Source organism: Salmo trutta, unplaced genomic scaffold (genome assembly GCF_901001165.1).
Source record: "Salmo trutta unplaced genomic scaffold, fSalTru1.1, whole genome shotgun sequence".
Taxonomy (NCBI): domain Eukaryota; kingdom Metazoa; phylum Chordata; class Actinopteri; order Salmoniformes; family Salmonidae; genus Salmo; species Salmo trutta.
Window position 1 is genome coordinate 15956 of NW_021823369.1, and position 23411 is coordinate 39366.

General features: G+C 43.2%; 1 protein-coding gene and 11 non-coding genes across 12 annotated transcripts; 1 reads left to right on the plus strand and 11 right to left on the minus strand.

The window, feature by feature from the left end:
- Positions 1–481: 481 nt before the first annotated feature.
- LOC115190440 (uncharacterized protein C7orf26 homolog) lies at positions 482–13319 on the minus strand. The gene is made up of 7 exons (XM_029748746.1): positions 13247–13319; positions 11227–11293; positions 11020–11127; positions 10585–10699; positions 5027–5133; positions 691–943; positions 482–568 (listed from the first exon to the last, which is right to left on the minus strand). Exons 2-7 carry the CDS (start codon positions 11281–11283, stop codon positions 513–515), a joined length of 696 nt encoding a protein of 231 aa, XP_029604606.1. The 5' UTR covers positions 11284–11293; positions 13247–13319; the 3' UTR covers positions 482–512.
- A 489-nt stretch (positions 13320–13808) lies between these two features.
- On the plus strand, positions 13809–13880 carry trnag-ucc (transfer RNA glycine (anticodon UCC)). The gene has a single exon. It is a non-coding gene; the product is annotated as a tRNA-Gly (tRNA).
- A 258-nt stretch (positions 13881–14138) lies between these two features.
- On the minus strand, positions 14139–14210 carry trnap-agg (transfer RNA proline (anticodon AGG)). Its single transcript has one exon. It is a non-coding gene; the product is annotated as a tRNA-Pro (tRNA).
- An 892-nt stretch (positions 14211–15102) lies between these two features.
- On the minus strand, positions 15103–15174 carry trnap-agg (transfer RNA proline (anticodon AGG)). Its single transcript has one exon. It is a non-coding gene; the product is annotated as a tRNA-Pro (tRNA).
- An 892-nt stretch (positions 15175–16066) lies between these two features.
- Positions 16067–16138, minus strand: trnap-agg (transfer RNA proline (anticodon AGG)). Its single transcript has one exon. It is a non-coding gene; the product is annotated as a tRNA-Pro (tRNA).
- Positions 16139–17030: 892 nt separating this feature from the next.
- On the minus strand, positions 17031–17102 carry trnap-agg (transfer RNA proline (anticodon AGG)). The gene has a single exon. It is a non-coding gene; the product is annotated as a tRNA-Pro (tRNA).
- An 891-nt stretch (positions 17103–17993) lies between these two features.
- trnap-agg (transfer RNA proline (anticodon AGG)) lies at positions 17994–18065 on the minus strand. Its single transcript has one exon. It is a non-coding gene; the product is annotated as a tRNA-Pro (tRNA).
- Positions 18066–18956: 891 nt separating this feature from the next.
- On the minus strand, positions 18957–19028 carry trnap-agg (transfer RNA proline (anticodon AGG)). Its single transcript has one exon. It is a non-coding gene; the product is annotated as a tRNA-Pro (tRNA).
- Positions 19029–19920: 892 nt separating this feature from the next.
- trnap-agg (transfer RNA proline (anticodon AGG)) lies at positions 19921–19992 on the minus strand. Its single transcript has one exon. It is a non-coding gene; the product is annotated as a tRNA-Pro (tRNA).
- An 892-nt stretch (positions 19993–20884) lies between these two features.
- On the minus strand, positions 20885–20955 carry trnap-agg (transfer RNA proline (anticodon AGG)). Its single transcript has one exon. It is a non-coding gene; the product is annotated as a tRNA-Pro (tRNA).
- Positions 20956–21846: 891 nt separating this feature from the next.
- On the minus strand, positions 21847–21918 carry trnap-agg (transfer RNA proline (anticodon AGG)). Its single transcript has one exon. It is a non-coding gene; the product is annotated as a tRNA-Pro (tRNA).
- Positions 21919–22810: 892 nt separating this feature from the next.
- trnap-agg (transfer RNA proline (anticodon AGG)) lies at positions 22811–22882 on the minus strand. The gene has a single exon. It is a non-coding gene; the product is annotated as a tRNA-Pro (tRNA).
- Between the last annotated feature and the right edge of the window lie 529 nt (positions 22883–23411).

The following is a 23411-nucleotide window of genomic DNA, read 5'->3' on the forward strand; positions in this document are numbered from 1 at the left end:
TAGCTGTTCGTTACTCATCTTGTTGGCTGATAGTAGATTGACAGGCTAGTGATTTAGCTGTTCGTTACTCATCTTGTTGGCTGATAGTAGGTTGACAGGCTAGTGATTTAGCTGTTCGTTACTCATCTTGTTGGCTGATAGTAGATTGACAGGCTAGTGATTTAGCTGTTCGTTACTCATCTTGTTGGCTGATAGTAGGTTGACAGGCTAGTGATTTAGCTGTTGTTTACTCATCTTGTTGGCTGAGGAATAGATCATGTGGACAGTTCTTCTAACATCTGCATGGGATTTCAGTCAGGACGCACGGCGTTAAATCCTCCACTTACACCTTCTGTTAAGATGAATTACCATAAATGTTATTTCTGTCATTCTGAGCACTGCGGCTGGAAGCCCTAATCAGGTTGCGCACCCAATGCATATGGGTTAGGGTCAGGGTCAGGGTTAGGGTCAGGGTTAGGGTCAGGGTCAGGGTTAGGGTCAGGGTTAGGGTAATGCATATGGGTTATGGTCAATTAAAACGCTGCCGTCAAATGTCTGCCACCACATTTACCTAACGGTGTGTGTGTACCTGTAGAGAGGTCATACAGGGTGGTAACGGCAGTGTGTGTACCTGTAGAGAGGTCATACAGGGTGGTAACGGCAGTGTGTACCTGTAGAGAGGTCATACAGGGTGGTAACGGCAGTGTGTACCTGTAGAGAGGTCATACAGGGTGGTAACGGCAGTGTGTGTACCTGTAGAGAGATCATACAGGGTGGTAACGGCAGTGTGTGTACCTGTAGAGAGGTCATACAGGGTGGTAACAGCAGTGATGAACTGGCAGCAGAATGGAGGACAGGAAGAGCTGAGGTTGTTGAGGGTTGGAACCATGGAACCAGGAAGTAGGGAACAATAGTCATCCACCAGCACTCTGGCTAGTCTTCTACAGTAGACAGGATGGGAGCGCTGGAACACACACAATATCAACTCATTTCTGGGTAACAATTAAGTACCTCACTGTGATTGTTTTACATTCAAATGGTCAAAAAGAAACAAACATAGCTTCTTAGCAAAGAGCAACTTCTCAAGCAAGAATTTAGCTAGGACTGTCTGGGAGTGGTCTGAGTGGGGAAGTGAAAACAGAAAACTACTCGTTATTGACAGAGAGGTTTGGAAAGCTCTTTCTTATTGGTCTTTGGGATAGGGGAGCGGTATTTTGAGTCCGGATGAAAAGCGTGCCCAAAGTAAACTGTCTGCTACTCAGGCCCAGAAGCTAGGATTTGCATATAATTGGTAGATTTGGATATAAAACACTCTAAAGTTTCTAAAACTGTTAAAATAATGTCTGTGAGTATAACAGAACTGAAATGGCAGGAGAAACCCCGAGGACAAACCATCAACAAAAAAATAAAAAATAATTCAGCATACCACCGAATGCCTGGCACTTTTATAATAGGGCAAAATCATCCCCGATTGCAGTTCCTAGGGCTTCCACTAGATGTCAACAGTCTTTAGAAAGAGTTTCAGGCTGGTTTTTGGAGAAATGAGGGAGAAGATGTAGATTTTCTAGTGGCTCCCATTTTGGCTGTAGTGTTTCCAAGCGCATGGCTGAGAGAGCGCGTTCTTTTTGTTTATCTCCGGTAAAGACAATAACGATTCTCCGTCTTAAATTTTATTGTTTATTTGCGTATTAGGGTACCTAATGTTTGATTATAAACGTTGATTGACTTGTTTGGATAAGTTTATTGGTAACGTTTGGGATTCATTTTGTATGCATTTTGAAGTAGGGAAACCGAGTGGATTATTGACTGAAGCGTGCCAGCTAAACTGAGTTTTTATGGATATAAAGATGGAATTTATTGAACAAAAGGACCATTTGTGATGTAACTGGGACATTTTGGAGTGCCAACATTTGAAGATCTTCTAAGGTAAGGCATATATTATATTGCTATTTCTGACTGTCGTGTCGTAACTCCCTGGTTGAAAATGATTTGTTATGCATTTGTGTGCTGGGTGCTGTCCTCAGATAATCACATGGGTTGCTTTCGCCGTAAAGCCTTTTTGAAATCTGACACGGCGGCTGGATTAACAACAAGTTCAGCTTTATTTTGATGTATTACACTTGTGATTTCATGAAAGTTAAATATTTATAGTAATTTAATTTGAATTTGGCGCTCTGCCATTTCACCGGGTGTTGGCCAGGTGGGACGCTACCATAAGAAGTTAACTAATTTACCACCTGGTGATGTCACCAGGCAGGCCAAAACTCCATCCCACCAAAACAGGCTGAGATTTCAGGCAGTCTTTTCAAACAGCTCTTACACTAAAATGGTATTATCTTCATTTTCACAGTATTATATAGTGTGGAAATATATACACTGAGTGTACAAAACATTAGGAACACCTGCTCTTTCCATGACAGACTGACTAGGTGAAAGCCATGATCCCTAATTGATGTCACCTGTTAAATCCACTTCAAAATCAGTGTAGATGAAGGGGAGGAGACAGGTTAAAGAAGGATTTTTAAGCCTAGAGACAAATGAGACATGGATTGTGTATGTGTGCCATTCAGAGGGTGAATGGGCAACACCAAAAATGTAAGTGCTTTTGAATGGGGTATGGTAGTAGGTGTCAGGCGAACCGGTTTGAGTGTGCCAAGAACTGCAACGCTGCTGGGTTTCACGCTCAACAGTTTCCTGTGTGTTTCAAGAATGGTCCACCACCCAAAGGACATCCAGCCAACTTGACACAACTATGGGACGCATTGGAGTCAACATGGACCAGCATCCCTGTGAAACGCTTTCAGCACCTTGTAGACTCCATGCCTAACTAAATGAGGCTGTTCTGAGGACAAAAAGGGTGTGCAACTCAATATTAGGAAGGTGTTCCTAATGTTTTGTACACTCAGTGTATATAAAAGACAGGTAAATCCTGTTTTTGACAGGCTTGCCCTTTACCATCATCTACCAACACCGTGTCTAAACACAGACAGGGTGGAACGCTGGACCTTTACCACCATCTACCAACACCGTGTCTAAACACAGGGTGGAACGCTGGACCTTTACCATCATCTACCAACACCGTGTCTAAACACAGGGTGGAACGCTGGACCTTTACCACCATCTACCAACACCGTGTCTAAACACAGGGTGGAACGCTGGACCTTTACCACCATCTACCAACACCGTGTCTAAACACAAACAGGGAGGAACGCTGGAACACTTCAGCTAAAGAGAGTCTCAGCTTTCAGGAATGGGGGTCATAGCTTATAGCTCAAACAGTTCAAATGCTAGAGACAAATTCATAGGATGAAAATCAATTCAACATGTTGGCATCAGAAACAGTCAGAACCCGTTCCGTTGGTAGTGCTAGCTACGGTTTACCTCTACCAGGATGTAGTCTCTGGTGCTAGCTACGGTTTACCTCTACCAGGATGTAGTCTCTGGTGCTAGCTACTGTTTACCACTACCAGGATGTAGTCTCTGGTACTAGCTATGGTTTACCTCTACCAGGATGTAGTCTCTGGTGCTAGCTACTGTTTACCAGGATGTAGTCTCTGGTGTTAGCTACTGTTTACCTCTACCAGGATGTAGTCTCTGATGCTAGCTACCGTTTACCTCTACCAGGATGTAGTCTCTGGTGCTAGCTACGGTTTACCTCTACCAGGATGTAGTCTCTGGTGCTAGCTACTGTTTACCTCTACCAGGACGTAGTCTCTGGTGCTAGCTACTGTTTACCAAGATGTAGTCTCTGGTGCTAGCTACTGTTTACCAGGATGTAGTCTCTGGTGCTAGCTACCGTTTACCTCTACCAGGATGTAGTTTCTGGTGCTAGCTACTGTTTACCTCTACCAGGATGTAGTCTCTGGTGCCAGCTACGGTTTACCTCTACCAGGATGTAGTCTCTGGTGCCAGCTACTGTTTACCTCTACCAGGATGTAGTCTCTGTTAGTAGCTACGGTTTACCTCTACCAGGATGTAGTCTCTGGTGCTAGCTACTGTTTACTTCTACCAGGATGTAGTCTCTGGTGCTAGCTACTGTTTACCAGGATGTAGTCTCTGGTGCTAGCTACTGTTTACCTCTACCAGGATGTAGTCTCTGATGCTAGCTACCGTTTACCTCTACCAGGATGTAGTCTCTGGTGCTAGCTACTGTTTACCTCTACCAGGATGTAGTCTCTGGTGCTAGCTACTGTTTACCAGGATGTAGTCTCTGGTGCTAGCTACTGTTTACCTCTACCAGGATGTAGTCTCTGGTGCTAGCTACTGTTTACCAGGATGTAGTCTCTGGTGCTAGCTACTGTTTACCAGGATGTAGTCTCTGGTGCTAGCTACCGTTTACCTCTACCAGGATGTAGTTTCTGGTGCTAGCTACTGTTTACCTCTACCAGGATGTAGTCTCTGGTGCCAGCTACGGTTTACCTCTACCAGGATGTAGTCTCTGGTGCCAGCTACTGTTTACCTCTACCAGGATGTAGTCTCTGTTAGTAGCTACGGTTTACCTCTACCAGGATGTAGTCTCTGGTGCTAGCTACTGTTTACTTCTACCAGGATGTAGTCTCTGGTGCTAGCTACCGTTTATCTCTACCAGGATGTAGTCTCTGGTTTGGAATCTGAATTTAGAGAACTGAACCTGAATGCATCTGAGAAGGTAAATATATACAAACTTTGGTCAACTTGAAATGCTAGTTTGTAAACTTGATAAACAGATAATGAATGCTATTATTGTTTACCTAAATCACTCAGACCAGTCCTGTCCACGGTAAGTGAAGGTGTATGTTATTTATAACCTATACCTAAATCACTCCATAGACCAGTCCTGTCCACGGTAAGTGAAGGTGTATGTTATTTATAACCTATACCTAAATCACTCCATAGACCAGTCCTGTCCACGGTAAGTGAAGGTGTGTTATTGATAACCTATACCTAAATCCCTCCATAGACCAGTCCTGTCCACGGTAAGTGAAGGTGTGTGTTATTGATAACCTATACCTAAATCACTCCATAGACCAGACCTGTCCACGGTAAGTGAAGGTGTGTGTGTTCTAACCTGTAACCAGGTAGCAGCACACTCCAAGATGGGGACCCTGCCCACAGCGATCGCCATGGAGACTAGCTTGCCTAGCAACGCCATGCGACTCTCGTCAGCCTGGTTACCTTGGCGACAGAAGAAGAACAAAAACACAGATTCAATAAAACTTGAACACAAAGATACAAACACACACACTGAAGAGACACACACACACACACACACACACACACACACACACTGAAGAGACACTGAAGAAACACACACACACACACACAGAGGCCCACTGTGAAGCCCATCTTTTTAAGGTATCCGTGACCAACAGATGCATATCTGTAGTCCCAGCAATGTGAAATCCATAGATAAGGGCCTAATGAATGTATTTAAACTGACTAATTCCCTCATGTGAAGGGTAACTGTAAAATCTTTGAAACTGTTTCCTGTTGTGAGACTAGTTGTGATCAGGATATCTACAGAAATAAGACAGGCTACTGTTGCCTGTTGTGATCAGGATATCTACAGAAATAAGACAGGCTACCGTTGCCTGTTGTGATCAGGATATCTACAGAAATAAGACAGGCTAACGTTGCCTGTTGTGATCAGGATATCTACAGAAATAAGACAGGCTACTGTTGTGATCAGGATATCTACAGAAATAAGACAGGCTACCATTGCCTGTTGTGATCAGGATATCTACAGAAATAAGACAGGCTACCGTTGCCTGTTGTGATCAGGATTGATCTACAGAAATAAGACAGGCTACTGTTGTGATCAGGATATCTACAGAAATAAGACAGGCTACCGTTGCCTGTTGTGATCAGGATATCTACAGAAATAAGACAGGCTACTGTTGCCTGTTGTGATCAGGAAATCTACAGAAATAAGACAGGCTACCGTTGCCTGTTGTGATCAGGATATCTGCAGAAATAATACAGGCTACCGTTGCCTGTTGTGATCAGGAAATCTACAGAAATAAGACAGGCTACTGTTGCCTGTTGTGATCAGGATATCTACAGAAATAAGACAGGCTACTGTTGTGATCAGGATATCTACAGAAATAAGACAGGCTACCGTTGCCTGTTGTGATCAGGATATCTACAGAAATAAGACAGGCTACTGTTGTGATCAGGATATCTACAGAAATAAGACAGGCTACCGTTGCCTGTTGTGATCAGGATATCTACAGAAATAAGACAGGCTACTGTTGTGATCAGGATATCTACAGAAATAAGACAGGCTACCGTTGCCTGTTGTGATCAGGATATCTACAGAAATAAGACAGGCTACCGTTGCCTGTTGTGATCATGATATCTACAGAAATAAGACAGGCTACCGTTGCCTGTTTTGATCAGGATACATACAGAAATAAGACAGGCTACTGTTGTGATCAGGATATCTACTGAAATAAGACAGGCTACTGTTGCCTGTTGTGATCAGGATATATACAGAAATAAGACAGGCTACTGTTGTGATCAGGATATCTACAGAAATAAGACAGGCTACTGTTGCCTGTTGTGATCAGGATATCTACAGAAATAAGACAGGCTACTGTTGTGATCAGGATATCTACAGAAATAAGACAGGCTACTGTTGTGATCAGGATATCTACAGAAATAAGACAGGCTACTGTTGTGATCAGGATATCCACAGAAATAAGACAGGCTACCGTTGCCTGTTGTGATCAGGATATCTACGGAAATAAGACAGGCTACCGTTGCCTGTTTTGATCAGGATATCTACAGAAATAAGACAGGCTACCGTTGCCTGTTTTGATCAGGATATCTACAGAAATAAGACAGGCTACCGTTGTGACCAGGATATCTACAGAAATAAGACAGGCTACCATTGCCTGTTGTGATCAGGATATCTACAGAAATAAGACAGGCTACCGTTGCCTGTTGTGATCAGGATATCTACAGAAATAAGACAGGCTACCGTTGCCTGTTGTGATCAGGATATCTACAGAAATAAGACAGGCTACCGTTGCCTGTTGTGATCAGGATATCTACAGAAATAAGACAGGCTACCGTTGCCTGTTGTGATCAGGATATCTACAGAAATAAGACAGGCTACCGTTGCCTGTTTTGATCAGGATATCTACAGAAATAAGACAGGCTACTGTTGTGATCAGGATATCTACAGAAATAAGACAGGCTACCGTTGCCTGTTGTGATCAGGATATCTACAGAAATAAGACAGGCTACCGTTGCCTGTTGTGATCAGGATATCTACAGAAATAACACAGGCTACCGTTGCCTGTTGTGATCAGGATATCTACAGAAATAACACAGGCTACTGTTACCTGTTGTGATCAGGATATCTACAGAAATAAGACAGGCTACTGTTGTGATCAGGATATCTACAGAAACAAGACAGGCTACTGTTGCCTGTTGAGATCAGGATATCTACAGAAATAAGACAGGCTACCGTTGTGATCAGGATATCTACAGAAATAAGACAGGCTACCGTTGCCTGTTGTGATCAGGATATCTACAGAAACAAGACAGGCTACTGTTGCCTGTTGTGATCAGGATATCTACAGAAATAAGACAGGCTACCGTTGTGATCAGGATATCTACAGAAATAAGACAGGCTACCGTTGCCTGTTGTGATCAGGATATCTACGGAAATAAGACAGGCTACCGTTGCCTGTTGTGATCAGGATATCGACAGAAATAAGACAGGCTACCGTTGCCTGTTGTGATCAGGATATCTACAGAAAAAAGACAGGCTACCGTTGCCTGTTGTGATCAGGATATCTACAGAAATAAGACAGGCTACCGTTGCCTGTTGTGATCAGGATATCTACAGAAATAAGACAGGCTACCGTTGCCTGTTGTGATCAGGATATCTACAGAAATAAGACAGGCTACCGTTGCTTGTTGTGATCAGGATATCTACAGAAATAAGACAGGCTACTGTTGTGATCAGGATATCTACAGAAATAGAGAAGATGAGTTGGGGTTAAAAATCACCTTGTAGAGTGAACAGAGCAGAGAAGATGAGTTAGGGTTAAAGATCACCTTGTAGAGTGAACAGAGAAGATGAGTTGGGGTTAAAGATCACCTTGTAGAGTGAACAGAGCAGAGAAGATGAGTTAGGGTTAAAGATCACCTTGTAGTGTGAACAGAGAAGATGAGTTGGGGTTAAAGATCCCCTTGTAGAGTGAACAGAGAAGATGAGTTGGGGTTAAAGATCACCTTGTAGAGTGAACAGAGAAGATGAGTTGGGGTTAAAGATCACCTTGTAGAGTGAACAGAGAAGATGAGTTAGGGTTAAAGATCACCTTGTAGTGTGAACAGAGCAGAGAAGATGAGTTAGGGTTAAAGATCACCTTGTAGAGTGAAGAGAGAAGATGAGTTGGGGTTAAAGATCCCCTTGTAGAGTGAACAGAGAAGATGAGTTGGGGTTAAAGATCACCTTGTAGAGTGAACAGAGAAGATGAGTTAGGGTTAAAGATCCCCTTGTAGAGTGAACAGAGAAGATGAGTTGGGGTTAAAGATCACCTTGTAGAGTGAACAGAGCAGAGAAGATGAGTTGGGGTTAAAGATCACCTTGTAGTGTGAACAGAGAAGATGAGTTAGGGTTAAAGATCACCTTGTAGAGTGAGCAGAGCAGAGAAGATGAGTTGGGGTTAAAGATCACCTTGTAGAGTGAACAGAGAAGATGAGTTAGGGTTAAAGATCACCTTGTAGAGTGAGCAGAGCAGAGAAGATGAGTTGGGGTTAAAGATCACCTTGTAGAGTGAACAGAGCAGAGAAGATGAGTTAGGGTTAAAGATCACCTTGTAGAGTGAACAGAGAAGATGAGTTGGGGTTAAAGATCACCTTGTAGAGTGAACAGAGAAGATGAGTTGGGGTTAAAGATCACCTTGTAGAGTGAACAGAGCAGAGAAGATGAGTTGGGGTTAAAGATCACCTTGTAGAGTGAACAGAGCAGAGAAGATGAGTTGGGGTTAAAGGTCACCTTGTAGAGTGAAGAGAGAAGATGAGTTGGGGTTAAAGATCACCTTGTAGTGTGAACAGAGAAGATGAGTTGGGGTTAAAGATCACCTTGTAGAGTGAACAGAGAAGATGAGTTAGGGTTAAAGATCACCTTGTAGTGTGAACAGAGCAGAGCAGAGGAGTTGGGATTAAAGATCACCTTGTAGAGTGAACAGAGCAGAGAAGATGAGTTAGGGTTAAAGATCACCTTGTAGAGTGAACAGAGAAGATGAGTTGGGGTTAAAGATCACCTTGTAGAGTGAACAGAGAAGATGAGTTGGGGTTAAAGATCACCTTGTAGAGTGAACAGAGCAGAGAAGATGAGTTGGGGTTAAAGATCACCTTGTAGAGTGAACAGAGCAGAGAAGATGAGTTGGGGTTAAAGGTCACCTTGTAGAGTGAAGAGAGAAGATGAGTTGGGGTTAAAGATCACCTTGTAGTGTGAACAGAGAAGATGAGTTGGGGTTAAAGATCACCTTGTAGAGTGAACAGAGAAGATGAGTTAGGGTTAAAGATCACCTTGTAGTGTGAACAGAGCAGAGAAGATGAGTTAGGGTTAAAGATCACCTTGTAGTGTGAACAGAGCAGAGAAGATGAGTTGGGGTTAAAGATCACCTTGTAGAATGAACAGAGAAGATGAGTTGGGGTTAAAGATCCCCTTGTAGTGTGAACAGAGAACATGAGTTAGGGTTAAAGATCACCTTGTAGAGTGAACAGAGAAGATGAGTTGGGGTTAAAGATCATCTTGTAGAGTGAACAGAGAAGATGAGTTGGGGTTAAAGATCACCTTGTAGAGTGAACAGAGCAGAGAAGATGAGTTAGGGTTAAAGATCACCTTGTAGTGTGAACAGAGAAGATGAGTTGGGGTTAAAGATCACCTTGTAGAGTGAACAGAGAAGATGAGTTGGGGTTAAAGATCACCTTGTAGAGTGAACAGAGAAGATGAGTTAGGGTTAAAGTTCACCTTGTAGAGTGAACAGAGCAGAGAAGATGAGTTAGGGTTAAAGGTCACCTTGTAGAGTGAAGAGAGAAGATGAGTTGGGGTTAAAGATCACCTTGTAGAGTGAACAGAGCAGAGAAGATGAGTTAGGGTTAAAGATCACCTTGTAGAGTGAGCAGAGCAGAGGAGTTGGGATTAAAGATCACCTTGTAGAGTGAACAGAGAAGATGAGTTGGGGTTAAAGATCACCTTGTAGAGTGAAGAGAGAAGATGAGTTGGGGTTAAAGATCACCTTGTAGAGTGAAGAGAGAAGATGAGTTGGGGTTAAAGATCACCTTGTAGAGTGAAGAGAGAAGATGAGTTAGGGTTAAAGATCCCCTTGTAGAGTGAACAGAGCAGAGAAGATGAGTTAGGGTTAAAGATCACCTTGTAGAGTGAACAGAGAAGATGAGTTGGGGTTAAAGATCCCCTTGTAGAGTGAACAGAGCAGAGAAGATGAGTTAGGGTTAAAGGTCACCTTGTAGAGTGAGCAGAGAAGATGAGTTAGGGTTAAAGATCACCTTGTAGAGTGAACAGAGCAGAGAAGATGAGTTAGGGTTAAAGATCACCTTGTAGAGTGAACAGAGCAGAGAAGATGAGTTAGGGTTAAAGATCACCTTGTAGAGTGAACAGAGCAGAGAAGATGAGTTGTCTCACAGCGTCTCGACTCTGTTCCTGGAAACAGCTGCACATGATCTCCAACAGCTGCAGTTCCTGTAAGGCACTCATCCTCTACAAACACACACACACACACACACACACACACACACACAGTTGTGAAGCCATGGAGACGGGACATAAAGGCAACCTAAAGAGACAACATTGAGAGAGTGTGTATGGTGTACGGTGTGTGGTGTATGATGTGTGTATGGTGTATGTGTGGTGTATGTGTGGTGTATGTGTGGTGTGTGTGTGGTGTCTGTGTGGTGTATGGTGTATGTGTGGTGTATGTGTGGTGTGTGTGTGGTGTATGTGTGGTGTATGTGTGGTGTGTGTGTGGTGTATGGTGTGTGTATGGTGTATGTGTGGTGTGTGTGTATGGTGTGTGGTACCTTGTGCAGTATAAACTCCTCCACCAGTTCCAGAGTAGTGGTGTCCACTGAGGGGGAGGGGCTATTCTGAACCTGGCCAGACAGATAGATGTCCAGATGATACAGCACCTGAAACACATTAATAACCAATAACGGGGCTACCTCCAACTAACCTATAATCATTACAACACAATAGCAGACGGATAAATATCCAGACGTGGTCAGAACCTCTTTAGCGGCGCTCAGCGCATCTCGACGTAGCAACGACTGACGCATGTCACACATCACCAGGTCCCTGAAACACAGACAGTAACACACTGATTACCAGGTCCCTGAAACACACACAGTAACACACTGATCACCAGGTCCCTGAAACAACACACAGTAACACACTGATCACCAGGTCCCTGAAACACACACAGTAACACACTGATCACCAGGTCCCTGAAACACACACAGTAACACACTGATCACCAGGTCCCTGAAACACACACAGTAACACACTGATCACCAGGTCCCTGAAACAACACACAGTAACACACTGATCACCAGGTCCCTGAAACACACACAGTAACACACTGATTACCAGGTCCCTGAAACACACACAGTAACACACCGATCACCAGGTCCCTGAAACAACACATAGTAACACACTGATCACTCATCATCAGGTCCATTAAACAAGCCAGAATGATCTTACATAGCAAAGCCTAGCATTGATAAACTCAATGGAAAATCGTTTTAAAACTTCACTTGCTGCACTTAGCTAGCTAGCTAGTGTATCTGACAGCCGTCACTCAGGGGAGCTAGCTAGCTAGTGTATCTGACAGCCGTCACTCAGGGGAGCTAGCTAGTGTATCTGACAGCCGTCCCCCAGGGGAGCCAGCTAGCTAGTGTATCTGACAGCCGTCACTCAGGGGAGCTAGCTAGTGTATCTGACAGCCGTCACTCAGGGGAGCCAGCTAGTGTATCTGACAGCCGTCACTCAGGGGAGCTAGCTAGCTAGTGTATCTGACAGCCGTCACTCAGGGGAGCTAGCTAGCTAGTGTATCTGACAGCCGTCACTCAGGGGAGCTAGCTAGCTAGTGTATCTGACAGCCGTCACTCAGGGGAGCTAGCTAGCTAGTGTATCTGACAGCCGTCACTCAGGGGAGCTAGCTAGCTAGTGTATCTGACAGCCGTCACTCAGGGGAGCTAGCTAGCTAGTGTATCTGACAGCCGTCACTCAGGGGAGCTAGCTAGCTAGTGTATCTGACAGCCGTCACTCAGGGGAGCTAGCTAGCTAGTGTATCTGACAGCCGTCACTCAGGGGAGCTAGCTAGTGTATCTGACAGCCGTCACTCAGGGGAGCTAGCTAGTGTATCTGACAGCCGTCACTCAGGGGAGCTAGCTAGTGTATCTGACAGCCGTCCCCCAGGGGAGCTAGCTAGTGTATCTGACAGCCGTCCCCCAGGGGAGCCAGCTAGCTAGTGTATCTGACAGCCGTCACTCTGGGGAGCCAGCTAGCTAGTGTATCTGACAGCCGTCACTCTGGGGAGCCAGCTAGCTAGTGTATCTGACAGCCGTCACTCAGGGGAGCCAGCTAGCTAGTGTATCTGACAGCCGTCACTCAGGGGAGCCAGCTAGCTAGTGTATCTGACAGCCGTCACTCAGGGGAGCTAGCTAGTGTAGTGAACCAGAATCTGGCCTTACAGGAGAAGTTGAACATGGCGATCCTTCTTAATGCCCAGGAAGCAGCCATTCAACTTGTAATTGACCAGCTATTCAAGCTTAATAATGTGAAGATACGTTCGGTAAGGCACTCATACCACCAAATAATGGAGGTACGTAAAGCAACTAGTCATTACTGCCATCCTAAAAAGGCCTAAAAAAAGGCATACCAACCAATATACAGACTCCCCATGTTATGTCCCAAAACTACAATACTCTCTGCCTAATAAGCAAACCACGGAAGGAGGCTAACGGTTCCTGCTGCTTAACGGGCAAACCACGGAAGGAGGCTAACGGTTCCTAACGTTAGCTAACGTTAGCTAGCTGCTTAACGGGCAGACCACGGAAAGAGGCTAACGGTTCCTAACGTTAGCTAACGTTAGCTAGCTGCTTAACGGGCAAACCACGGAAAGAGGCTAGTATGCTCGGTTTGTTTGTATCCCAGAAACTAAGGTTGCTGTTGATTGCTATATTACAACGTAACAAGGGCATGTGTAACTACACGAGTTACGCAGTTAATATATAAACGCTTTCTTACCCTGAAAGAGAGATATTTGAAACCAACAGGGCGCCTACCCCGCTGTTTACACTTTCAACTACGGAAGCCCAGGAAGTACATTCAGCCCGCGGAGGAGAGGAGAACTGTCTGTCACAACGCGTTTGTTTCTGTTCTTCTTCTTCAATGGTTTTATCGGCATCGAACGTTTGGTTCTGTTCTGATGGGGTTTATCGGCATCCAACGTTTGGTTCTGTTCTGATGAGGTTTATCGGCATCCAACGTTTGGTTCTGTTCTGATGGGGTTTATCAGCATCCAACGTTTGGTTCTGTTCTGATGGGGTTTATCAGCATCCAACGTTTGGTTCTATTCTGATGAGGTTTATTCGGCATCCAACGTTTGGTTCTGTTCTGATGGGGTTTATCAGCATCCAACGTTTGGTTCTGTTCTGATGGAGTTTATCGGTATCCAACGTTTGGTTATGTTCTGATGGGGTTTATCGGCATCCAACGTTTGGTTCTGTTCTGATGAATTTTCACTTTCCACAAAAATGACGGTCAGGATATGAATCGATGTCTCCATGTTGCTAGCAAGCTTCACATAGCATTGGTGGTATAGTGGTGAGCATAGCTGCCTTCCAAGCAGTTGACCTGGGTTCGATTCCCAACCAATGCAGAGCATGAGATATTCGCTAGGTTTAGGGGCTGGGTGTCATTTCAAGGGTATTACATTGGAATCAATGTTCGTGGAAGTCAGATTTGCTCTTACTTTTTGCAGGTTTTCTAAATGAAGTCCGACATTGAGCCAACTAGTGAATATCACAATAGATTAGCAGTCCATCGCCTAAACCATTCAGCCACCTCGTCCTGCGCCCAAGAGGTGGCTGTTTGCAACCAGTGGCCCGAGATCTGCTTGTTAAGATATCTGCAACTAGGGGTCATCCGGGATTTGAACCCGGGACCTCTCACACCCTAAGCGAGAATCATACCCCTAGACCAACGAGCCTTACACAAGAATAAAATTGTTTTGCTTTCTGCGGCAATGACAATGAGGATATCGATTGTTGTTGTCCATGGTGCTTGGAAAGATTGAACCTCATGTGAGTGTTTGTGCTATACTTGTGAGCATAGCAGTCTTCCAAACTGTTGACCAGGCTTCAGTTCAAATCTTTTGTAGTTCATCTGCTGTGTCTTTCACATTCTGTCTTCTTCAGCCGCGACAGCAAACTGATGATGAGTTTTGACAAATGAATACTAAGCAAAATTAGATCAATTAATATTTTAAAAGAGAAAAACGAAAAAATAAAACTTTGAAAAGAATGGAGCTCATTTATTTTGAGTCGATTGATGCATCAGTAAGTGAATCAAAGTAAACAAATGTAAAAAATACCCATTCAAATCGATCAGTTTTCAACTAGAGAGATTGAGACGAGTCGTATCTGTCTCAAGCCTCCATAACTGTTTATGTTACACGTCCACATCTGCAATGAAAGGTGGTGGAGCTAGAGCGGTGTTTGTCAAACCATGAGACATACCTATAATCGGTCTTCTCACAGAAACATCGGTAGCTTCTGAACCGTTTGACCTACAAAATCCTATGACCCCTCCCTGGAAAGAGGAGACCCTCGCGAACACGGTGGTGTTCTCAATTTTTCTCTACGTCCCCCACAAGTGTCTAGGGACTCGTCTGAATTCGGAACCCTCTATGTGCCAACTTCTGTTTGTAGAATCCAAAATCTTTGGGCTTTTTGCAGGTTTTCTAAATGAAGTGCGACATTGAGCCAACTAGTGAATATCACAATAGATTAGCAGTCCATCGCCTAAACCATTCAGCCACCTCGTCCTGCGACCAGTGGCCCGAGATCTGCCTGTCTGAGCTTGTTAAAATATCTGCAAAAGTGCTCATCCGGGATTTGAACCCGGGACCTCTCGCACCCTAAGCAAGAATCATACCCCTAGACCAACGAGCCTTACACAAGAATAAAATTGTTTTGCTTTCTGCAGCAATGACAATGAGGATATCGATTGTTGTTGTCCATGGTGCTTGGAAAGATTGAACCTCATGTGAGTGTTTGTGCTATACTTGTGAGCATAGCAGTCTTCCAAACTGTTGACCAGGCTTCAGTTCAAATCTTTTGTAGTTCATCTGCTGTGTCTTTCACATTCTGTCTTCTTCAGCCGCGACAGCAAACTGATGATGAGTTTTGACAAATGAATATTAAGCAAAATTAGATCAATTAATATTTTAAAAGAGAAAAACGAAAAAATAAAACTTCAAAAAGAATGGAGCTCATTTATTTTGAGTCGATTGATGCATCAGTAAGTGAATCAAAGTAAACAAATGTAAAAAATACCCATTCAAATCGATCAGTTTTCAACTAGAGAGATTGAGACGAGTCGTATCTATCTCAAGCCTCCATAACTGTTTATGTTACACCTCCACATCTGCAATGAAAGGTGGTGGAGCTAGAGCGGTGTTTGTCAAACCATGAGACATACCTATAATCGGTCTTCTCACAAAAACATCGGTAGCTTCTGAACCGTTTGACCTACAAAATCCTATGACCCCTCCCTGGAAAGAGGAGACCCTCGCGAACACGGTGGTGTTCTCAATTTTTCTCTACGTCCCCCACAAGTGTCTAGGGACTCGTCTGAATTCGGAACCCTCTATGTGCCAACTTCTGTTTGTAGAATCCAAAATCTTTGGGCTTTTTGCAGGTTTTCTAAATGAAGTGCGACATTGAGCCAACTAGTGAATATCACAATAGATTAGCAGTCCATCGCCTAAACCATTCAGCCACCTCGTCCTGCGACCAGTGGCCCGAGATCTGCCTGTCTGAGCTTGTTAAAATATCTGCAAAAGGGCTCATCCGGGAATTGAACCCAGGACCTCTCGCACCCTAAGCGAGAATCATACCCCTAGACCAACGAGCCTTACACAAGAATAAAATTGTTTTGCTTTCTGCGGCAATGACAATGAGGATATCGATTGTTGTTGTCCATGGTGCTTGGAAAGATTGAACCTCATGTGAGTGTTTGTGCTATACTTGTGAGCATAGCAGTCTTCCAAACTGTTGACCAGGCTTCAGTTCAAATCTTTTGTAGTTCATCTGCTGTGTCTTTCACATTCTGTCTTCTTTAGCCGCGACAGCAAACTGATGATGAGTTTTGACAAATGAATATTAAGCAAAATTAGATCAATTAATATTTTAAAAGAGAAAAACGAAAAAATAAAACTTCAAAAAGAATGGAGCTCATTTATTTTGAGTCGATTGATGCATCAGTAAGTGAATCAAAGTAAACGAATGTAAAAAATACCCATTCAAATCGATCAGTTTTCAACTAGAGAGATTGAGACGAGTCGTATCTGTCTCAAGCCTCCATAACTGTTTATGTTACACCTCCACATCTGCAATGAAAGGTGGTGGAGCTAGAGCGGTGTTTGTCAAACCATGAGACATACCTATAATCGGTCTTCTCACAAAAACATCGGTAGCTTCTGAACCGTTTGACCTACAAAATCCTATGACCCCTCCCTGGAAAGAGGAGACCCTCGCGAACACGGTGGTGTTCTCAATTTTTCTCTACGTCCCCCACAAGTGTCTAGGGACTCGTCTGAATTCGGAACCCTCTATGTGCCAACTTCTGTTTGTAGAATCCAAAATCTTTGGGCTTTTTGCAGGTTTTCTAAATGAAGTGCGACATTGAGCCAACTAGTGAATATCACAATAGATTAGCAGTCCATCGCCTAAACCATTCAGCCACCTCGTCCTGCGACCAGTGGCCCGAGATCTGCCTGTCTGAGCTTGTTAAAATATCTGCAAAAGGGCTCATCCGGGAATTGAAACCAGGACCTCTCGCACCCTAAGCGAGAATCATACCCCTAGACCAACGAGCCTTACACAAGAATAAAATTGTTTTGCTTTCTGCGGCAATGACAATGAGGATATCGATTGTTGTTGTCCATGGTGCTTGGAAAGATTGAACCTCATGTGAGTGTTTGTGCTATACTTGTGAGCATAGCAGTCTTCCAAACTGTTGACCAGGCTTCAGTTCAAATCTTTTGTAGTTCATCTGCTGTGTCTTTCACATTCTGTCTTCTTTAGCCGCGACAGCAAACTGATGATGAGTTTTGACAAATGAATATTAAGCAAAATTAGATCAATTAATATTTTAAAAGAGAAAAACGAAAAATAAAACTTCAAAAAGAATGGAGCTCATTTATTTTGAGTCGATTGATGCATCAGTAAGTGAATCAAAGTAAACAAATGTAAAAAATACCCATTCAAATCGATCAGTTTTCAACTAGAGAGATTGAGACGAGTCGTATCTGTCTCAAGCCTCCATAACTGTTTATGTTACACCTCCACATCTGCAATGAAAGGTGGTGGAGCTAGAGCGGTGTTTGTCAAACCATGAGACATACCTATAATCGGTCTTCTCACAAAAACATCGGTAGCTTCTGAACCGTTTGACCTACAAAATCCTATGACCCCTCCCTGGAAAGAGGAGACCCTCGCGAACACGGTGGTGTTCTCAATTTTTCTCTACGTCCCCCACAAGTGTCTAGGGACTCGTCTGAATTCGGAACCCTCTATGTGCCAACTTCTGTTTGTAGAATCAAAAATCTTTGGGCTTTTTGCAGGTTTTCTAAATGAAGAGCGACATTGAGCCAACTAGTGAATATCACAATAGATTAGCAGTCCATCGCCTAAACCATTCAGCCACCTCGTCCTGCGACCAGTGGCCCGAGATCTGCCTGTCTGAGCTTGTTAAAATATCTGCAAAAGGGCTCATCCGGGATTTGAACCCGGGACCTCTCGCACCCTAAGCGAGAATCATACCCCTAGACCAACGAGCCTTACACAAGAATAAAATTGTTTTGCTTTCTGCAGCAATGACAATGAGGATATCGATTGTTGTTGTCCATGGTGCTTGGAAAGATTGAACCTCATGTGAGTGTTTGTGCTATACTTGTGAGCATAGCAGTCTTCCAAACTGTTGACCAGGCTTCAGTTCAAATCTTTTGTAGTTCATCTGCTGTGTCTTTCACATTCTGTCTTCTTCAGCCGCGACAGCAAACTGATGATGAGTTTTGACAAATGAATATTAAGCAAAATTAGATCAATTAATATTTTAAAAGAGAAAAACGAAAAATAAAACTTCAAAAAGAATGGAGCTCATTTATTTTGAGTCGATTGATGCATCAGTAAGTGAATCAAAGTAAACAAATGTAAAAAATACCCATTCAAATCGATCAGTTTTCAACTAGAGAGATTGAGACGAGTCGTATCTGTCTCAAGCCTCCATAACTGTTTATGTTACACCTCCACATCTGCAATGAAAGGTGGTGGAGCTAGAGCGGTGTTTGTCAAACCATGAGACATACCTATAATCGGTCTTCTCACAAAAACATCGGTAGCTTCTGAACCGTTTGACCTACAAAATCCTATGACCCCTCCCTGGAAAGAGGAGACCCTCGCGAACACGGTGGTGTTCTCAATTTTTCTCTACGTCCCCCACAAGTGTCTAGGGACTCGTCTGAATTCGGAACCCTCTATGTGCCAACTTCTGTTTGTAGAATCAAACATCTTTGGGCTTTTTGCAGGTTTTCTAAATGAAGTGCGACATTGAGCCAACTAGTGAATATCACAATAGATTAGCAGTCCATCGCCTAAACCATTCAGCCACCTCGTCCTGCGACCAGTGGCCCGAGATCTGCCTGTCTGAGCTTGTTAAAATATCTGCAAAAGTGCTCATCCGGGATTTGAACCCGGGACCTCTCGCACCCTAAGCAAGAATCATACCCCTAGACCAACGAGCCTTACACAAGAATAAAATTGTTTTGCTTTCTGCGGCAATGACAATGAGGATATCGATTGTTGTTGTCCATGGTGCTTGGAAAGATTGAACCTCATGTGAGTGTTTGTGCTATACTTGTGAGCATAGCAGTCTTCCAAACTGTTGACCAGGCTTCAGTTCAAATCTTTTGTAGTTCATCTGCTGTGTCTTTCACATTCTGTCTTCTTTAGCCGCGACAGCAAACTGATGATGAGTTTTGACAAATGAATATTAAGCAAAATTAGATCAATTAATATTTTAAAAGAGAAAAACGAAAAAATAAAACTTCAAAAAGAATGGAGCTCATTTATTTTGAGTCGATTGATGCATCAGTAAGTGAATCAAAGTAAACGAATGTAAAAAATACCCATTCAAATCGATCAGTTTTCAACTAGAGAGATTGAGACGAGTCGTATCTGTCTCAAGCCTCCATAACTGTTTATGTTACACCTCCACATCTGCAATGAAAGGTGGTGGAGCTAGAGCGGTGTTTGTCAAACCATGAGACATACCTATAATCGGTCTTCTCACAAAAACATCGGTAGCTTCTGAACCGTTTGACCTACAAAATCCTATGACCCCTCCCTGGAAAGAGGAGACCCTCGCGAACACGGTGGTGTTCTCAATTTTTCTCTACGTCCCCCACAAGTGTCTAGGGACTCGTCTGAATTCGGAACCCTCTATGTGCCAACTTCTGTTTGTAGAATCCAAAATCTTTGGGCTTTTTGCAGGTTTTCTAAATGAAGTGCGACATTGAGCCAACTAGTGAATATCACAATAGATTAGCAGTCCATCGCCTAAACCATTCAGCCACCTCGTCCTGCGACCAGTGGCCCGAGATCTGCCTGTCTGAGCTTGTTAAAATATCTGCAAAAGGGCTCATCCGGGAATTGAAACCAGGACCTCTCGCACCCTAAGCGAGAATCATACCCCTAGACCAACGAGCCTTACACAAGAATAAAATTGTTTTGCTTTCTGCGGCAATGACAATGAGGATATCGATTGTTGTTGTCCATGGTGCTTGGAAAGATTGAACCTCATGTGAGTGTTTGTGCTATACTTGTGAGCATAGCAGTCTTCCAAACTGTTGACCAGGCTTCAGTTCAAATCTTTTGTAGTTCATCTGCTGTGTCTTTCACATTCTGTCTTCTTTAGCCGCGACAGCAAACTGATGATGAGTTTTGACAAATGAATATTAAGCAAAATTAGATCAATTAATATTTTAAAAGAGAAAAACGAAAAAATAAAACTTCAAAAAGAATGGAGCTCATTTATTTTGAGTCGATTGATGCATCAGTAAGTGAATCAAAGTAAACGAATGTAAAAAATACCCATTCAAATCGATCAGTTTTCAACTAGAGAGATTGAGACGAGTCGTATCTATCTCAAGCCTCCATAACTGTTTATGTTACACCTCCACATCTGCAATGAAAGGTGGTGGAGCTAGAGCGGTGTTTGTCAAACCATGAGACATACCTATAATCGGTCTTCTCACAAAAACATCGGTAGCTTCTGAACCGTTTGACCTACAAAATCCTATGACCCCTCCCTGGAAAGAGGAGACCCTTGCGAACACGGTGGTGTTCTCAATTTTTCTCTACGTCCCCCACAAGTGTCTAGGGACTCGTCTGAATTCGGAACCCTCTATGTGCCAACTTCTGTTTGTAGAATCCAAAATCTTTGGGCTTTTTGCAGGTTTTCTAAATGAAGTGCGACATTGAGCCAACTAGTGAATATCACAATAGATTAGCAGTCCATCGCCTAAACCATTCAGCCACCTCGTCCTGCGACCAGTGGCCCGAGATCTGCCTGTCTGAGCTTGTTAAAATATCTGCAAAAGGGCTCATCCGGGAATTGAACCAGGACCTCTCGCACCCTAAGCGAGAATCATACCCCTAGACCAACGAGCCTTACACAAGAATAAAATTGTTTTGCTTTCTGCGGCAATGACAATGAGGATATCGATTGTTGTTGTCCATGGTGCTTGGAAAGATTGAACCTCATGTGAGTGTTTGTGCTATACTTGTGAGCATAGCAGTCTTCCAAACTGTTGACCAGGCTTCAGTTCAAATCTTTTGTAGTTCATCTGCTGTGTCTTTCACATTCTGTCTTCTTTAGCCGCGACAGCAAACTGATGATGAGTTTTGACAAATGAATATTAAGCAAAATTAGATCAATTAATATTTTAAAAGAGAAAAACGAAAAATAAAACTTCAAAAAGAATGGAGCTCATTTATTTTGAGTCGATTGATGCATCAGTAAGTGAATCAAAGTAAACGAATGTAAAAAATACCCATTCAAATCGATCAGTTTTCAACTAGAGAGATTGAGACGAGTCGTATCTGTCTCAAGCCTCCATAACTGTTTATGTTACACCTCCACATCTGCAATGAAAGGTGGTGGAGCTAGAGCGGTGTTTGTCAAACCATGAGACATACCTATAATCGGTCTTCTCACAAAAACATCGGTAGCTTCTGAACCGTTTGACCTACAAAATCCTATGACCCCTCCCTGGAAAGAGGAGACCCTCGCGAACACGGTGGTGTTCTCAATTTTTCTCTACGTCCCCCACAAGTGTCTAGGGACTCGTCTGAATTCGGAACCCTCTATGTGCCAACTTCTGTTTGTAGAATCAAACATCTTTGGGCTTTTTGCAGGTTTTCTAAATGAAGTGCGACATTGAGCCAACTAGTGAATATCACAATAGATTAGCAGTCCATCGCCTAAACCATTCAGCCACCTCGTCCTGCGACCAGTGGCCCGAGATCTGCCTGTCTGAGCTTGTTAAAATATCTGCAAAAGGGCTCATCCGGGATTTGAACCCGGGACCTCTCGCACCCTAAGCAAGAATCATACCCCTAGACCAACGAGCCTTACACAAGAATAAAATTGTTTTGCTTTCTGCAGCAATGACAATGAGGATATCGATTGTTGTTGTCCATGGTGCTTGGAAAGATTGAACCTCATGTGAGTGTTTGTGCTATACTTGTGAACATAGCAGTCTTCCAAACTGTTGACCAGGCTTCAGTTCAAATCTTTTGTAGTTCATCTGCTGTGTCTTTCACATTCTGTCTTCTTCAGCCGCGACAGCAAACTGATGATGAGTTTTGACAAATGAATATTAAGCAAAATTAGATCAATTAATATTTTAAAAGAGAAAAACGAAAAAATAAAACTTCAAAAAGAATGGAGCTCATTTATTTTGAGTCGATTGATGCATCAGTAAGTGAATCAAAGTAAACGAATGTAAAAAATACCCATTCAAATCGATCAGTTTTCAACTAGAGAGATTGAGACGAGTCGTATCTATCTCAAGCCTCCATAACTGTTTATGTTACACCTCCACATCTGCAATGAAAGGTGGTGGAGCTAGAGCGGTGTTTGTCAAACCATGAGACATACCTATAATCGGTCTTCTCACAAAAACATCGGTAGCTTCTGAACCGTTTGACCTACAAAATCCTATGACCCCTCCCTGGAAAGAGGAGACCCTCGCGAACACGGTGGTGTTCTCAATTTTTCTCTACGTCCCCCACAAGTGTCTAGGGACTCGTCTGAATTCGGAACCCTCTATGTGCCAACTTCTGTTTGTAGAATCAAACATCTTTGGGCTTTTTGCAGGTTTTCTAAATGAAGTGCGACATTGAGCCAACTAGTGAATATCACAATAGATTAGCAGTCCATCGCCTAAACCATTCAGCCACCTCGTCCTGCGACCAGTGGCCCGAGATCTGCCTGTCTGAGCTTGTTAAAATATCTGCAAAAGGGCTCATCCGGGATTTGAACCCGGGACCTCTCGCACCCTAAGCGAGAATCATACCCCTAGACCAACGAGCCTTACACAAGAATAAAATTGTTTTGCTTTCTGCAGCAATGACAATGAGGATATCGATTGTTGTTGTCCATGGTGCTTGGAAAGATTGAACCTCATGTGAGTGTTTGTGCTATACTTGTGAACATAGCAGTCTTCCAAACTGTTGACCAGGCTTCAGTTCAAATCTTTTGTAGTTCATCTGCTGTGTCTTTCACATTCTGTCTTCTTCAGCCGCGACAGCAAACTGATGATGAGTTTTGACAAATGAATATTAAGCAAAATTAGATCAATTAATATTTTAAAAGAGAAAAACGAAAAATAAAACTTCAAAAAGAATGGAGCTCATTTATTTTGAGTCGATTGATGCATCAGTAAGTGAATCAAAGTAAACGAATGTAAAAAATACCCATTCAAATCGATCAGTTTTCAACTAGAGAGATTGAGACGAGTCGTATCTGTCTCAAGCCTCCATAACTGTTTATGTTACACCTCCACATCTGCAATGAAAGGTGGTGGAGCTAGAGCGGTGTTTGTCAAACCATGAGACATACC

What these genes read in the sequence shown, in the direction of transcription:
- LOC115190440 (XM_029748746.1), bottom strand. Translation starts at nt 11,283, where the DNA reads ATGTGTGACATGCGTCAGTCGTTGCTACGTCGAGATGCGCTGAGCGCC. An exon ending in AGGAGTTTATACTGCACAAG is followed by an intron (nt 10,700 to 11,019) that starts GTACCACACACC and finishes GTGTGTTTGTAG; the next exon opens with AGGATGAGTGCCTTACAGGA. An exon ending in GTGCTGCTACCTGGTTACAG is followed by an intron (nt 944 to 5,026) that starts GTTAGAACACAC and finishes TGTGTGTTCCAG; the next exon opens with CGCTCCCATCCTGTCTACTG.